This window comes from Phaethon aethereus (genome assembly GCF_964289735.1).
Source record: "Phaethon aethereus genome assembly, chromosome: 15".
In the NCBI taxonomy this organism is placed as follows: Eukaryota; Metazoa; Chordata; class Aves; order Phaethontiformes; family Phaethontidae; genus Phaethon; species Phaethon aethereus.
The window spans coordinates 12,277,674-12,295,056 of NC_138591.1; the positions used below are offsets into that span (position 1 = coordinate 12,277,674).

The 17,383-nt window shown below is 42.6% G+C and overlaps 1 protein-coding gene across 1 annotated transcript; it reads right to left on the reverse strand.

Moving 5' to 3' along the window:
• Positions 1-5,681: 5,681 nt before the first annotated feature.
• RMI2 (RecQ mediated genome instability 2) lies at positions 5,682-7,796 on the reverse strand (the record flags this gene model as incomplete). The annotated part of the gene is made up of 2 exons (XM_082006663.1): positions 5,682-6,373; positions 7,535-7,796. 2 exons carry the CDS (start codon positions 7,794-7,796, stop codon positions 6,225-6,227), a joined length of 411 nt encoding a protein of 136 aa, XP_081862789.1. The 3' UTR covers positions 5,682-6,224.
• Positions 7,797-17,383: the final 9,587 nt, after the last annotated feature.

Genomic DNA, 17,383 nt, shown 5'->3' on the forward strand with positions numbered 1-17,383 from the left:
GTAACGAAGAATATATAGTATAAAAGGAAAGCTTTTCACCCAGAAACACCTGAGCGTAAGAGGAATTATTTCAGTACAGTGCCAAGAAACTATAATCAAGCACAAGAAATTGGACATAAGAGTACCAGTTACTTTTAAAAAATTCTCCCATTCAGTGGCAAAATTGCCTTGTCACAAGCCTTGAACCATAGCACGAGTACATTTAAAAGATGACAGAAGGTCTTTTCCAGCTCAGCAGAGTACAAGCTGGCTCCTTCGTAAAAGCCGTGTATCAGCTTTGAACCTGTGCAGAGATGCCGACTTCTTTTTTTCTCCAGAACTGAAACTCAGCTGTTCAGTAAATTGTGGAGAAAGCGACCTTTTTCCAGGGAAGTGCCCCAACACGCAAGAGGGCTAAGATAGAAGATGGTTAAATAATTGAAAGCATTTAATTATTTTCTCCTTTTTACGCTGGTTGATTTTTCCCTTATTAATGTGTACATTGTTAAATGAGAAACAGCCACCGTAGTATCTGTTCACCAGTTTCGCATTCTCCCTTTGTGTCTTTAGAAGTCCCTTCTCAGAAATGGTATGTTGGGAAAGGCAACTGATAGTTACCCTATCTATAAAGTAGTCTTCAGGTGTTACAGACATCCTGTGTGAAAGTGTCTCATCTGTTAAATTACTTTCTACATTGTAAGTCTATTGATTAAAAAAAAATATGCATGACATTCCTCCACGCTGTACCAGGAATGCAGTTATTCTTTAATAAATAACACTGCAAAATCCTTCAGATGTCTTTGCATAATATGTAAACATTGAAATAACAGTGTTCTGAACTATGAAATACTCTTAATAAACACTCTACTTCCTTATTTTTCTGCTGGAGTACATTTTTACTGATTATTCCTAATAAAGTTGTACCGATCTAGAGCACTGGAACTGGCTGGGTTTAACTGGCCCCTAGAGTTCATAGAGGCAAAAATAGCAGCTGGCCTCAGTTATCTTGTGTGCTGCTGTAGTCTATGCTTGCTTTCTCAATACTTACACTGTAGTTTTATACAAATTCTAAGTAAAACACAATTCTCACACTAGTCAGGAAAAATTCCCCCCCCCACGAGATGCTGCTATATAAAACATGGTAGAAACCAAGCCTTCCTGTGTAATAATTTGTAACTACTTACTTACAGAGAAAAGGTGTTTTATAATGAAGCAAAAATTGTATGAAATATTCCTGAAAGTTAAAGAATATTTATACTAGTTATTGATAAAAAAGCAGAATCTTCTCCCCAGTCTTAATGCCTTTCAAAAAATAGAGGTGACAGTTACAAGAACAAAGAAAGATGCTGGCAAGTACAGCCAAAGATTCAGAAGAGCTTTACTTTTCAGCTAACTGCAGTGCAGTTGGATACAGAAATACAGAAAAGAGAGAGTTTAACTGTATGCTAACTGGGAACAGCAACACTGAGATGGATGCAGATAGTGGGTCTCCTAGAAGCTGCCTATGACCTATCACAGGTGATAAAGAATCCACTTAAATACCAATAATCATTTTAAACTGCAACCATGGTGCTCTGCACATTGACAGATGTCTGTGAGCCGTTCACAGGGTGAGCACTTGCACATTTTGTGTCCGTCGGGGGTCACAAGTTGCGTGAGAAGGATGGACTTCACAACTCTATGAGAGTTATATTCCGAAGCCCTTTATTGTCTTGTCTGACTCCAATATATATTGTAATTTTTGCTTAGCCACCGCGCACACGCTCATGATTGGTTACAGCTTGTTACACACGTTATTGCAATTGGCTATATACAAAATATCACGCGCTGTCCATGCGCCTCTCGCACAGTCAGGATTCGCTGCCTGCATGTGTTCCTCACTCGTTGCTTCCTCCTAGTTGTTTACCACAGCTCCTTCTCCTCAAGGCTGAACCGTGCAGATATCCAGTTGTCTACCAGCTTCTCAATGCCACAGCTCCTTCTCCTTAAGGTCGAGCCATGCAGAGAGATCCCAACATGTGTCTAGGTACTAATCAGGGCAGCACAGCTCAAAGGGGCCCTCCAACCCATGCTGGGGGCCCATCACAGGTCACTGCAGCCTGGTGGGGCCGGGACCAGCAGCTGCAGCCGGGACCAGGTGAGGGACACCTCATCCCACTGGCCCCAGTGTTCCAGGGTCTGTCCCTGCACACTCAATGTAACCACATTAACAACAAATACAGTGTCAGACCAGTAACCAGAGTCTGCACAAAGCACCATTTAAACAGAACAGCACCCAGAGTAACAATCTGGGAGGCAGATGAGAAGAAACAACCCAAAACAAGCCACACTTCATTTTTCAATAGCTTATTCCTAATCTGAGTTTAGCATTGATTTATAACTTTCATGAATCAAGTCATGTCTCTGTTTTTTTGTATTGACAGCTATGCCCTTCTTAGATGCCAGATGGACTACTGCTCTTAGTGGAAAGGCAATCTCTTTTTCATGCCTTCGTAAAACAACTAGCAACAAACACGCAGTAGTTTGTCACAGGCCAAGAGGTTCTTCAAATTAACTTTTTAAAACCTTTAATGAACCAAGGAAGCCATCCATCCAAATGATTTTAAGTATGTCTTAATGACTGCATGGTAATGTCTCATCTTGGGAATTCAAAGATGGAAATAACACACCACGCTCCCTACCCAAGAGAAGCAAGGTGTCAGCTACATTGTAAAGCAGCTCCTATTGGCAAATGAGTCCTTCCATAGGAAAGGGACAGAGCATAAGGTGCGCAGCACCTTCCGGCAGCCTCCCTGCCTGCTGTGAGCTGACACACTCTTGCAGGGGAGCATGCCCAGATGAGGCGACGACTCAGCACAAAAAGCATCCCTCAAGCCAAATAAAATGTTTGTGATCCCTCACAGGCATGATCCTTCAGGAAGGATGCCCTCGGCAGGATTTGACTGAATCATTTCTCAAGTCGATACTTCAGTTTCAGTATTTCAAAGCTGGCATTTTTCTCTGCACTACGCCTGGCTTTATCAGGACTAAACTTCTAGTATACAACTACTGATAATACTGCACATTTTAGAGCACCGTGAGTGAAGCAATCTGAAATGTTTATGCTTCAGGTGAAGGTAATGCAGTACACAAACCATGCTGTCCTATGGAAAATGCACAAAACCCACTGAATGGATCTACACATCACAATAGATGGCTCTGACCTTGCCTCCTGGCTTGCTGGAAACCAGGAACTTCTGCACCTCTAACTCATGCTGATCAGAGCACTTTGAACACACGCCGCTGTCTTGTGGGAACACAGAGAGGTTAAGTCATCCTTCCAAGTGCGAGTACTTTTACTGCCTACAACTCGCCTTCACCGTGTCCTTTATATACATCACATACAGAAACCCCAGATCTGCAAAGTTCACAGCCACTTATGCATGACACGCAAACTCTTATACCCCAAAACTTAGTAGCAAAGTTGAGGTTTTGAGGATCTATCACAGGCTGAGAAAGTTTGAAATACAGAGCCTCACATTTCTGCCAGCTGAGTCCCCCAGATACTGATATGTGCTCCGAGATAAATCCAGATTTGTTCCAGTTACGACAGAGCTAACACAGAGTGCGCAGAAGCCTTCCTGCAATCCACAGCCATTCCCCTGCCCAATTTGAATACCAAGCACTCTTAGAACAAGAGCCCAGCTTTGACCTCCCCTTCCACACGACAGGGCTAGAGAACTCCCTTGCCCTGTAATTCTCAGGTGCATACTCTGCTGTACAACAGTGGCAAAAAGATCACAGACCAACCCACGTTCCACTGTAGAACTTGAGACACAAGATGTGGAAAAGGAAGAATTCCCCCTACCCAGTAGGGCCCTACAGTGCCAAACAGCAGAAACCCAGAGAAAAGGCACTTCAGCTTGACCCTTAAACCAAGGTGGTACAGAAGCCACTAACAGCTGTAAGCAGCATCAGCCCTGCATGAGGTAAAGGACAGCTACACTGCAAGTCAAAGCAATCACTAGAAGTCTTCTGTTTAGCAGCTCAACATTCAACTTTGCTGAGGGCATCTTTTGCTTTGAATTCCTAGGAAAGCACTTTTTAATGTGAACTGTCATAAAAGCATCCAGTCTTGGCTTTAAAATCCTTACTGTTTTACTAATAATTGCAGGCCTTTCTACAGCACTACTTCAGTTCAGCAGCAGACCTCCTTCCCATCAACTGCCAAGCAACATTTATAGCTTTGTGCCAATCAAATATGTGAAACTTGCTAGGGGGATGGAACCAGAGTTTGTCTGTGTTTTTAGTGAGGTCAAGCGCACAGTTCAGAGCCAGACAGATACTGAAACACCCTGAATCAAGCAATGAAGAGATCGAGATCTTATTATGCTGTTAGCAAGCAAGCAAAGAAACCCCAGATGCTTTGACTCATGAGCCTCTGGATGGGAGAGGGTGGTGAACGATGCAAAGAAATGCTCTACAAATCCACACTTAAACCAAATCCTATATAAATACAACTTTTCTGATGTGTTCAGTGAACATGCATCACTGCCAGATACAGCAGTTTCACTCCTGACAGCCACTACACTGTGCACCCACCAACTCTGTATGACAGAGGCTGCAAGCCATATTTAATTCTGCTGTAAATTTACTGACAGTAGCAAGGATGCTGCAGACCTTTTAGCTCATTACTTCCAGGGTTTTACTGCCTAGTTAGAAAGCATGGGAAGGTGAGCTTGTTTGGAACAAGCTTCAGGTTCCTGGCTATAAGCAGCACTCAGATGGAAAAGTATCAATAGCCACGTAACAGTGGCTAGCCAATATGCTGACCATGTGGATAATTTCTGAAAGGCTAAAGCATTCCACAAGTGGATTTTTCTCCCCAGCATTAAAAACAATAAATAAACCAAGACTGACAAAATTCTGTATGTATATATGTTTCAGCATTTGATCAGCAGGGTCTCGGAGCTCAGGACTGCCATTATACAACTGCCTCTGACATGGTCTGGTTTGGAATGCTAAATTCAAGGCTGGAATTGCACTCTGAAATCCACTCCTTAATATGTAAAGATCTCATTTAAAGATATACTTAAAAGACAGTATTTAATCTCCATATGCTTTGAAAACATAATCCCACAATTTTAAAATTTAGTTACCACCACTTGATTCTTATCTTAAATTGTGCAGAGTACAATCAGAGAGCATCCTCCCTTCCTATACACATTCCTAGTTAACTGTATTGCTGGACAATATAGTCCCAAACTAACACAGCCATACCACATGAATAATGTAACGCTTTCTTTAGGACTCAAATTCTCTTCAGAAAAGACGGGAAATAAAGAGTGGTAACAGTGCTGCTTTTTAAAGGTTATTTTATTTCATAACTTGGGGTTTTTTTGTTTGTTTAATCAGGAAGAGGAAGGGTAGATAAAAATGAAATAGAATGATTTAAACAACTAAAAATAGCATACACTGGAACAAGAAAGGAAACCTTCAAAGAGAAAAATGCACTCAGGCACAGCAAGTTTGTTTCATGAGGTGGTAAAAGTATTTGCATCTTGAACCTGAAGGACCTATTCCAAGGAATCCTGCATTGCATCTTTTCAGTTAATTTCACTTCACTGGAACACAGGGGTTATTACTGTACCACTTCAATATTTCAGAAGCACAGAAACCAGAGAGATATTTAAGTACAAGACTCTGCTTACAGTTAGAAAGAGACATCTGTCTTACAAGTAGACTTTACTGACATGGTTATTACTGAAAAAGAAAAAACAGGTGAAGATGTTATTTCCAACCACAATCTAAATGGACTGAAACACATTTTGCCTTCATTCCACACGTATCGATTTCACCCTGGTAACATGAGTTCTGTGCAGCTCTTGCTGCCAAGAATACACTGCTATAGGAATGACTGAACTATCTACGTTCCTAGAAACGGCAACTAACAAATATAGAAACATGCAGTATTCTTAATAGCATAGACATGTTACTCAGAAAGCATCAAATAAGTGTTTTATCAAATCTATTGGTATAAAAAGAGACTGTGAAAGAGATGAACATTGTCATTATTATCAGATATGCACCGATCCCTCCACTTAACTCTAAGCCCAACTCCTCTCTTCAGTTTGCTCCAAGAGTAACCGGTGGTTGTTCGAAGCCACAAATACATAGAATGGCCCAAGGTCCTGCACCAAAAAAAGAGGGGGGGAAAAAAAAAAAAAGAGTACATTTCCAGTTATTTTAGGCAGAAGGAGAAGTATCTAGGGGATGACTCTGTGCAAATCCTCCACTTCAAGGCTCCACATATCCTTATGCACAGGGTTTTCAGAAAGATCAGTCATCTTTATTGCTTGAAGAATAGGCTCAGGACTGCAGGACCGCACCACACCCATCACCATTACATACTTTCCTATAAAAACAAGCAAGCATGAATTTAATCAACCTTTGTATTTTCATTGTATTTTTAATTCAGGAACCAAGATATTTAAAACCAAGTAGTTAAACAGTTTGAACTAAAGCTCACAATACTTGTGAGAAAACTCAAGGAACTAAGGTTGCTTAGAAGGCTTTTCAGAAAAAGGCTTCATTATCCATACAGCCATTTTTACAGTAGATTTTACTAATTTTCACATACAGTAAATGTCAAAACCAGCACACAAATTCCTCCTTCTGCCATGCAAGTAGAAGAACAATTCTGAAGACTGAAAACGAAGCCATGTGAGTATTTTGTACCACAATTCCTGCAATGCTGCAGTCCAGCACGTCTCTAGTTCAATTAATGGTACTGGTGAAGGGAAGGAAAAAAAAAAAAAGAAAATAAAAGAAAAATCCCTATCCTTGTTCCTAGACTCACAGCTCTTCTCTGCAGCACCCCACTTTGATCAAACGTTTCCTGTAACTGTGGAGAACTGAGAACAGGCCCTATCCTTACTGGAACTCATATGGGATGACAGCGTAAGCCTTTGTACTGACGGCCACAAACACACACTTTGCTGCTCCTTCCGTGACTGCTACAGCAGCACAGCTTTTTCTGGATGCCTCTTCTGTGACAGACTGCGCGCGCGAAAGCATGCCCTCTGCGCAGCTGCGCAGGCTCAGCGCGCCCCCAGACACGTGCTCGACACGCAGGCAAGAACCATTCCTAACACCCCACGTGGCCAGCGGCCCTGCAAGAGTCTCCTGCGTTCGGGCAAGGGGAGCGTGCAGCAGCCCCGCGCAGGAAGCACGGTCACGGGAGTGGGCATGGGATGCCTCGCGCACACGTGCCCGGGAGAGCCGCATGCGATGGCCCACGCTCCGAAGAAGAATGCCCTCGGCCGCCCGCAGCCACGGCGAACGCGGGAGGGTGCCGGTGCACCGGGCACCGCCGCAGCGTATGTCTGCCGTACCCTGCGTGCCCCACGACTGTGCACCTGCCCCACCCGAGGAGTGACACCTCCCAGGGGCTCCTGCGGCGTGAGGTGACGCACCCAACAGGCACCAGGAGGGAATCGGCTGAATTACTTCAAATACGGGGAGAGAAAGCGCCCCGCGACACGCGTTGAGGGCCCGACCCCCTCCCCGCCGGTACCTGCGCTGAGGCAGGGCCGCCCTTTAGGCACCTCCTCCACCCCCAGGACGGTGAAGGGGCCGCTGCCGTCCTGCAGCCGGGCCGAGCCCCCGCGCGCACCGCCGCGCTCCACTTCCAGCACGGTGCCCTGCATCCACACGGCCCGCAGCCGCAGCGGCGCCCGGCCCGCCTCCGCCCGGCCCAACTGCCACGTTCCGCCGGCGCCCCGCACCGCCCCCCGCAGCTGGGCGGCCAGCACCTTCACCGGCGGGTCCCCGGCCATGCTGTCCGGCCGGGAGGCCGGCCTGAAGGGAGGCCACTGCCCGCGGCGCGCAGACGCTGAGGGAGAGGAAGGGCGGGAAACGGCGCGCGGCGCGGCCCACCCCAGCGGCAGACAGCGGCGGCGCCTCGCGCGCTTAGCGGGCCCTCGCGCCGCCACCGGAGGGGAGAGCAGCGGCGCCGGGCGGCCGCGCCGGCCTCGGGGCGCTGGGGCGGGCCGGCCGCGTTGCTTTAAAATAAAGATGGGGAGTAGCAGCCACGCCGCTTATGTTCCGCTTGCGCGTACAGAGCGGCGTTCCCGGTAAGCCTGCGGTGTGCGCGTTCCGCGGCTGCAGCGCTGCTCCCCGCCGCCGCCCCGTCAGCGCTCAGCCACTCACCTGGCAAGGGCAGGAGCACAAACGCTCTGGTCTCGAGAACCGGGCGCGCCGCCTCACACAACCAGCGCGTCTGCTACCGACTTCTCTGCAGGACAAACAAAAATGGCTTAGGTGGAAAAATAAAGTACTTAGCACAGGTGTGTCATTCTTGATGCAAATTGCAAACCGGTTACTCCCAGCAGGCTCACCTGATCCCAACAAGCCACCGTGCACAGCTGCCCCAGGGGCTGCCATCTGTGACTTGCTGAAAAAAGTGCAATTGACCGGACAGCTCTTCCACCGGTGGAAATTATTAAGAGCTTCACCGGAGATTTAGACCAGCTGGTTCTCATTTCACCTCAATTCAGGATCGACGACTCTACGTGCAAAAACTAGTGTAAAATCTGACTCAGTGGCTTGGTTTGAGGAGAAAATACTTCAGCTGAGTGAAGTCACCCTGCAGACTGGTTTCTGCTCTTTGCCCCTGGCCCAGGGTTATGCTCATGTAAGACTTGCCCATACCTCCTCCCAGGCTGTTGGAGCCATCCCAGATATTTTTCCCCAGTATTTCTTCACTACTTAGCAAGAAATTACCACTTCATGATTGCTGTTCAGTTGATGAAGATCCTCTGTTTTTTGTGAGAAAAAAAAGAAAATGCACATGCCGATTTTCTCAGGGATGCTTTCAGGGTATCTTCTTACTGTATATGCTTATGTGCATAATGCACTGAAAGTATAGGCCTGTTTGTCAGGCTAATTCGCTTTGCTGCAATCTGAAATCCTTGAGATGTGGTTTCCTTTGGGTGGGTGGGTTGACATTTTGTTTAGAAAATAAGCCAAGAAATAACCTAATGGAAAAACAGGAGGGTGGAACAAAGAAAAAGAAAATAATCAGGAAAACCGAGGGGATGGATTCCTCAATTTCACAAATTCTGTTACCTACAAAAGTGCAAAATGTAAGGTGTAAATATGAACAGAGAACTGACTCCCCTGCAATCATTCTTCTTTAAAACAGATTTTGTTTTCCATTAAAGTAGCCAGTTACTTTATTTTAAAAATCCAGTTTTGTTTTGAGTAGCAAAATACATCAAAAGGCCTATTTTCTACTGACCCATCATGTTATGAATTATTTATTCAGCATATTTTTTTCCAGATATATTTTCTGTTTAGAGACATTCTATAAATGGGACTTTATTCCTTTTATAGTGTAAGGAAGCAGTTAACTTTTTGTTACCATTTACAGTAAGAATAAAAGATTATATGGGTAATGACAATAAAAACACTGACATCTAAGCACAATATGGAATTGTGTAATCTGGCAATCAAATCATATGGCTTACAGGAATAGAAAGGCATTAGATGGTTACTGTATATGAATGCAACATTTGAGCAAGGCTCACAGGAGAATATTTGTAATTTATGCCCCTAAGCTGCGGTCACTTGACAGCATCAATACTTAGTTTCACATAAAAAAAAGTAATTGTGCCAAATATTGATAACAGTATTGTATTCCTATTTGTTACTGTATAATAGGAGGGTCTAATGCTTATTAAGCTATTAAATCTATAGATGAAGGCAAAACCCCTACAAGGGTGTAATCTCCAGGAGAGACTAAAATGTCCCTTTTAAAAGATCCTGCTTGAAGGAACTGTGTTATGAGAAGAAGGGCAGAAGCACTGGCAATCTGCACCAAGTAATGGATTTGTTTTCCTAAAGCAGAAAATCCTTGTCTTTCAGTAAAATGCAAAGCTTTACCACCCTATCTGCAAAGGTCTTAGCAAAGAAATGGCTCAGCTCAGCATGCAGACACATTCTGCAGCTGCAGGAAAAATGTCTGATGCCTCAACAGACTGGTTTCTGGAGATGATCCCACAGCGATCATCCTCTGACTTAAGGGTAGCAGAGGAAGCTCATCCCACAGTTGGAAAAGGGAATGAGTTGGTGGCTGACAGCCTGTAAATTACACTGGATTAAACTTGAGCACATTTTCTGAGAGCGTGCTGGATGAGACAGAGTTCTGGTTTGCGTGGATTAAAAAGAAGGAATCAATCTTCTTCTGCCTGCTTCTTCAAAGCAGTCTTCAAGGACATTATTCCTCATGCTGGTATGCACATGAGATGCTGTCAAAGTATGGGTAAAAAAAGGTCAGACTACACACAGATAAGATAGTCCAGAGTGTAGCAGGAGCTAGGTCTCCCTCAATTACTCGCACTGTTCTGTTGGTATGGTGTGAAAAGAACTTAGAAAAGAATTTGACCCTAGATCTCCATAAAAGAGATTTCCAAAGAAGCAGCAACTTGAGATTTTCTGTCCAGCTCTGACCTTTTCACACTCTCACTGACAGTACTACTTAAAATGGAAGCAATTCTCTGCTCCCCTCTGTAATTTTGGTAACAGGCTGATATTACACAATCGGAAAAATCCTTCTTTCCTTTGGCCAGAAATTCTGGTATTTTACAGTCTTTCATCCTACCCAAAAGAGTTTTAAAATAGATCCTGTCCCAGTCCATTGGTTAATGTGTACAGAAAAGGTTCTTCAGTTTTATTTCTCAGTTTCTTATTCCTAATACTGAGAAGTCACTAACAAGATTTGAAAAAAAGTTTTGTTTTAATTTTTTTTTCTTTAAGATTTGGAATCCAAGCAATCAAGATTTTAAAAATTTTATTCTTAGTAATTTTCTAAATATGTGCTTTAGAAACAGGGCTACCTGGAAGCTCCACAGATGAATGGAAGAAAGGTCATGAAGTATGGAGCTGATAAATACATGGATCATAATGATAATGTCTGAATGGCCCATAAATGTTCATAAAACAGATACTATAGAAAACTTCTCCGTGGCAGCCCAGAAGCTCAAGGGATTTGAGCGTGATGGGGACAGGCCAGCGGCAGCTCTCCACCTGCTCTGTTCTGCAACCTGCTGGCAGGTGCTGCTCTGTGTTAACCTCTCGTGCAGACACCGGCTGCCCACAATCACAGAGTAAACTGCAAAGTGATATGATTGTGTCTTTTATATCCTCCTTCAGTAAAAGGAAGCAGCATACAGGAGCTAAGCATGACAGAAGCAAGATAAGAAAACAATACTTTGTAAAAAATGCATTAATCCATAAATGAGAAAAGAGATCTGAGACAAACTGTCTTCCTTTCCTTGGTATTTATATGAAACTTCACTGGAGGACAACCTCTAGCTCAGCCAAGAACTGTCAAGTTTCACCTTTAAGAGATCCACCCTCATTTATGCATATTTTCTTATACTGCACACATATCTATATGAAAAGATCACAAGAATATAAAATGAAGCTGTTTCCAGGTGTGTGTTACGTACTGCATAAAAGATGCACGTGGTGACGTGCTGGATGAAGTCTAGAAAACCATCCTCATCCTTCAGGGCTTTTTTTTTTTTTTTTAATCTCATCATCACTAAGTTTAATTAATGATTTGAAATTAATGGGTCAGTGGGTTGGAACTAATGGGTTGGAAGTCAGTCATATTTGCATCCCTAACCTGAACTTCATCTGCTCGTAATTTATGCTTTGGGACTGATCAGTCTGGCGTGTGGATGCTAAATTATGTTCGACCAGCAATTTCAAAAGGCCTGGAGCCAGGCAAGACATCTGCTGAAACAGGAAAACTCCAGGTGCAACTTGCCAAAGTTTTAGTTAGCAGGTAGCTCTGAATAAGTAACACTTTAGAAGCAACTTGGACAAGGCAGGTAAATGTGAGTGACATCATACTACTACTACTAACAAGAAGAGTTTGGCCTCTCCTGTAGTGTTGTCCTGCCAAAACTCCATGGGAGTCACTCTAAGATAAAAGGAACTAACTTTTGTGGCAAATGCTATCAAGTGAAGCATTAGCAAGGCACCCTCTTGTGCTCTTTTTTTCTTGAGAGACTACTAGAGGAGATGCTATACATTGCATATGCCTAGTGGAATCAGTGGGGGATTACAGCAAGAGTCTTCCAGCAGCTGCCAGGAGCTGCCAGCTGCACCCAGTGTGTGGCAGAGGTAAAACAGCATCTGAGTCAGGCACCTCCTCAGAGAGGGTGGAAACCTTAGCTTGTACAGCCAGCTTCAACATGAGAAATCATTTCATTGTTCTCACCGTCACACAAACTTAACCAGTTCCTGTCACCACACATTCCTACTGATGGTACCCTACAAGCTATGAAAACAGTGCAATGCTCTCCAGCTTAGCTGACTCATTTCATTTACAAAGAATACTTAGAGGAAATGCTTAGAGAGCTCCAGTCACATTCTGCAGAAGCTGGTGTCGCCTGTTTATTCCTTTCCATGCCTAAATATACTGGTATGTAACTGAAATAAATCAGCGTGCTATGGAATAGAACTATGACATGATAAAAGGGGGAAAAAAACCCCAATTAATCATAGTCTTTACTTTACCAGTATCACTTGCTGCTCTGGAAATAGTCTGTAGAGCTGGCTTCCAGATGAGCTCGTTCAAACTCCTGCATTAAGAAAAAAAGAACTCTTTTTAAACAGGAAATACCAATGGCAGCCCGAAGCATTAGATCTTTGCCCTGACTGAAGTGAGACCAGTAGCTAGGAGACTTCACTCGTTCAGCCTTTCTGACTTCAATTAACTTCATAAAAGAACAGGTTGTTTAGGAGAAGCTTAACAGGACTGGAGAGCTCCTATAACCAGTGTAGGGGAATACAGACCATGGTGTCCGCCCTTGGCAGCTGCTGGCTTTGCATAAATATGCTGTGATTAGGATCATTAACATCTAGTTCATCCAATGGAGTGAGAGCAGAATAATTTTACTAAAGAAAAGTAACCAGAAGAGTGGCATTTTACTTTCGAGAACTTAAAATCTGAGATGTCAAATATAAATATACATACAGGTCAGTAAAGCTGAGACGTTCCAGGGCATACATCAGCAGAGCTCTGCAATACTCAAGGCTTGTTCAAAGATTCATGAAATAAATTTCTGATGCATAGTAGGGAGAGGCTTTCACTAATAGTCAAATTTTCAAGCAGGCAAGATTTTTCTCAGGCCCGATCAAAGAGATCATCTCTCCCTAGGAGCCTTATCTTGTTTAAACCGAAAGTATCACAACTACACCACCACCAAATCGAGGTAATTTGAAATTTATAAAATGTAGAGCAGGATTAAAAGAAGTTCAGAGTTTTAATATAATGACTCAGGAATTTTACACCAATCTCACACTCAGCACACAGCTGCATTCATTCAGGAAAAATTTTTGAAAGTTTAAGGTTAATATCAGGCTACCTGAAGAGGAAGGTTTGAGGGAGCCAGCGAGGAGAAAATCCACATCTCTGTTGCTGTGTGAGGGAGTATTTTGCAGAGTCTTTAGGAGACAGGCATTTGGTAGCAGGTGTGGTGGCAGCTGCAGGTCACAGCCAAGCAGACCAGTCAGCTGTTTTCTAGTCACTGAAAATTTATATGAGAAGTGAATACTCCTCACTATTCCCTATGCTTTAGCTACCTTTTTTTACTTGTATTCCCATCACCTAAGATACAGATGTGGTGACTGTCCTACTAAATTTTGTCCTACCAAGAAATTGTCCTACCAAGAAACTAACCAGCTTTTGCTCTGAGGTCAGAAAATCTCCCTGTAAAATGGCTGCATTTATTTTCTATGAAGCTGTGACTAAAGCTTTGCCCATGTGATTGCCCAGGGATGCTAGATGAAAAGGATCCTGGGCTGGACACAGGGCAGTAGCAGCACTGGCATCCTCCTTAGAAACTGCTTGTGAGCAACTGGTCTCCTGACTCACCTGGTGCCGGCAGTAATACTGGGATGAAGAGCAGAAAAGGCCTCGAATGGGAAGAATGCTGCTAAGTGCTGAGCGGGAAGGCACCGGTTTTGGTACGTCAGAAAGCAAAAGCTAAAATCATAACTGAAGGAACAGCTGGCCTTGTGCTTCTCTGCAGCAGGGAAGCAGAGCATGAATTCAGAACAAACAGCTGAATGACTGAAAAAGCAAAAATACTATAAAGAGGAAATCAACAGCAGTGAAACTTTTGTTTGAAGCTGCTCAATAATAGCACTTATGTATTTTTATGTATTTAGATGGACTGGGGCCTAAATAAGCTTAATTTTTCAATTTCTTACATTATGGCGTGCATTTTGGAAAGCAAGCTTCAAAAATGGAAGTAGTTACAAGCCTAAGACTTAGAATGTATTTATTGCCACACCACCTACAAATAGCAGCTCACTCCCCCAACTACTGGCGTGAATAAATTAATGTTGTCAAATACAATAGTGTTAATTTTGGATGAAAGTCACGGTAGCATATGGGCTATACAAGGCCTATTTATCTCTTAATAGGTCTAAGAGAAGATATAAAACGGTAAGTAAAATCACAGAATTCTTCCCAAATCAGGACAGTCAATGTTTAATTGCTAAAATATGTTTTCACATTCTTAGGCTTCTTTAATTTATTAAAAAATCAAAAGACACAAGATTGCATAAGCCAACTGGGAGGCATCTCATCAGTTCAGCTTCGAAAGACCTCTATGACTCAAATGGAATTTTAAAATATAATCTCACATTAAAATGTCACAAACTGCCTCCACCTCTTAAGCGATTTTAATCACAGGTTCTAGTTTGTAGTCTGTACAGCACCTTATATTAAACACTATATTGAAACCCTCTAATTAAGACCCATCTCCTTCTACTAAGCCCAGAATATGCAGGGTCAAATATGAATTTGATGGAATGAAGGTCAGACTTTTATTGCTGTCATTCGAAGTCTTGAACAACCACCACTGACAACTGATCCACATGGTCCTCAGTTTCTATTAAGATAAATGTGTCTACTGGTGCTAGAAGATTTTCATCAGCTCATTCCAGTGAGACTGTAGACCTCGTGTAATGAACTAAACAGGAGAACAAAATGAACCAGAGGAAGATACAAAGAAATTGTGAAAAGGAGCCACTTCAAGGGAAAACATTAAAATCACTTCTTATGTACAGATAATCTGACCCTTCTACTGAACTAATGGTTGTGATGAAGCCTGCAGTGAGGCAATTATATGAGCATTTGTTTATCTGAATAAATTTAAATAATTATTAATGATATTAAAAATATATATTTGACTTTTTGTAGGTGGTTAAAATGTACACCGTTGTGCAATACAGTGGTTGTTCCTAAATGTAGCTCTATATAAGGCAGCCCTCCAAACTAAACAACAAAACTTGAACTTCAAATTCAAATACAACCAAAAAGCAAATCTTCAGGGATTCAAAAATATTGAAGCCAAAAACTTAGCAAACTTTCAGCTTGTCATAAAAAGCAGCAATAAATGATAAATGCAAAACCAGTACGCCTTACTTTCAAAACCTGACGAGCCCACAAAGCCAGACTTGCAGTAGTGCACTCTATTGCAAAAGCCAACAGTGCTTATTTGTTCAAAATAGAAACTGTCAACTTTAAGAGCCAACTAGGAGACATCAGTTTAGTGTAGATTGTGTCTAAGATTCATGAAAATGTCACATAGCATAAAGTGGCAGTGCAGAGCAGGCATGACAATGTGTGCATGTTTTTCCTTGCAGTTTTGGAGTTTTGACGTTCCAAACATCAAGTACTTATATTCAAATAATTTCAAATTTTGTACAGGAGCTTTTGAAGATCTGTAGCTCTGTGACAATTTGAGCCGATATGAATTTCAGGCAATAGGCACTTTAGAACGGAAAAGGATGGCACACAATCTCGGATTTGCAAGGCAAAGCTCATCAGAATACTTGGGCTCAGTTGCCGGTTACAGCTTCATTTACAAGAAACTGTGCAGGGTGAAAGTGAAAGGCACAAAGGAGTTTCTTTTTCTTATCTACAGATGTCTCGTCTCTGACTATAAGTTATCTAGACTCTTTTAAAAGATAATACTGTGATTACTAACAAACAATCCTAACAGATGTGGGTTAGGTATTTTCATTTTCATTGTTTTAATAGATAGTAAGGCAGAGGGAGAATTGACTAGTTGAACCTACTGTTTGACAGAGACCACTGATTTATTTGCATTCTGGTACCTCTGGCTCTTCCTCTCCTGGGAACTCAGTAGTGTTTTGGTCCACTCCAGACCACAAGAGTCTCCAGCACTCACCAGAGCAGCTAAGGAGGCTGAAGCACAGTCAGTATTGCACTCATGCTGTCATTTGATGTGATCCCTTTTACACTCGTTTCTGCCAAATCAAATACTTAGGTGAACATCTGGGCACTGGCAAAAATGTTCTCCAGGCCCCTTCTTTTTCTCCATCCAGTTTGGTTAACAATGGTTAACCATATTGATGAAGGAATTAATAGCTTAGGGCAGACATTTTGCAAATGCAACTGGGCTGGCCCCAGTCACTCCCCAGTACCACTGTTCCACCCTGCCTGGTAAAATTAAGCATTCAGGTATATAGGTTAGATCCAGCATATATAATATGGTTAGAGTTCATAAAATACTTTGGCTGGCCCAGTTAAATTACAGTATATGCTACCTATAAAACCAGCACTGCTCGGTATCAACATACTGATTCTTCTGACCTGGGCCCTGTTAATGAAAGGTACACGGTACCTTCTGAGACATGCCATATACTTTAAGCCTTCTTTGGTTATCAGCCCAAGGAATGGTTGTAAGTGACTTGCAAAATCAAGGCTGGAAGGAACAGTCCTTGTTAAGAAAATCTCTGAAGTTCAGAGTCATGGGAGTGTTCATTTAAATAGTGCCATATTTTACTCAAAGCTGGCAGTATTCAGTGAATTTACCTTTTGCTTGTGGCTACTTTCCCTTCTGTTTCTTATAAATGTCATTGTACTACCCTGGATTCAGGCTGGACACATGATCAGCTGGGGAAAACAGAAATTCCAGCCAAAGGAAACAGAACTGAAAGTAATTAGAGAATCTTTTCCATTCATCCTCTGATCTGTAAAATAGATAGATGTGTTTCCTTCTAAAAGCTGCATTTCCCAGCTGTAAAACACTAAAGCTCCCTCCAGCAGTACTTCTGCAATCTTTGTCACACAGCTGTGGAGTGTTGAAAACTGATAACATTTGTAAAGAGTACTTGTAAAGTCATAAAAGAAGCAGTGCCATTAAGTTCTTAATCTGAAACTGTGGGGAGAGTTTTAAGTTTCTGTTCTTGAATCAGAGCAGTTTGCATGTTTTGCAATGATCTCAAACTACAGTTTATGGTCTGTAATCTTGCACTAAGCCCCATTAAATTCCTGGTACATGAGCAGGAAAGGGCGTACTGTTGCTTTGTT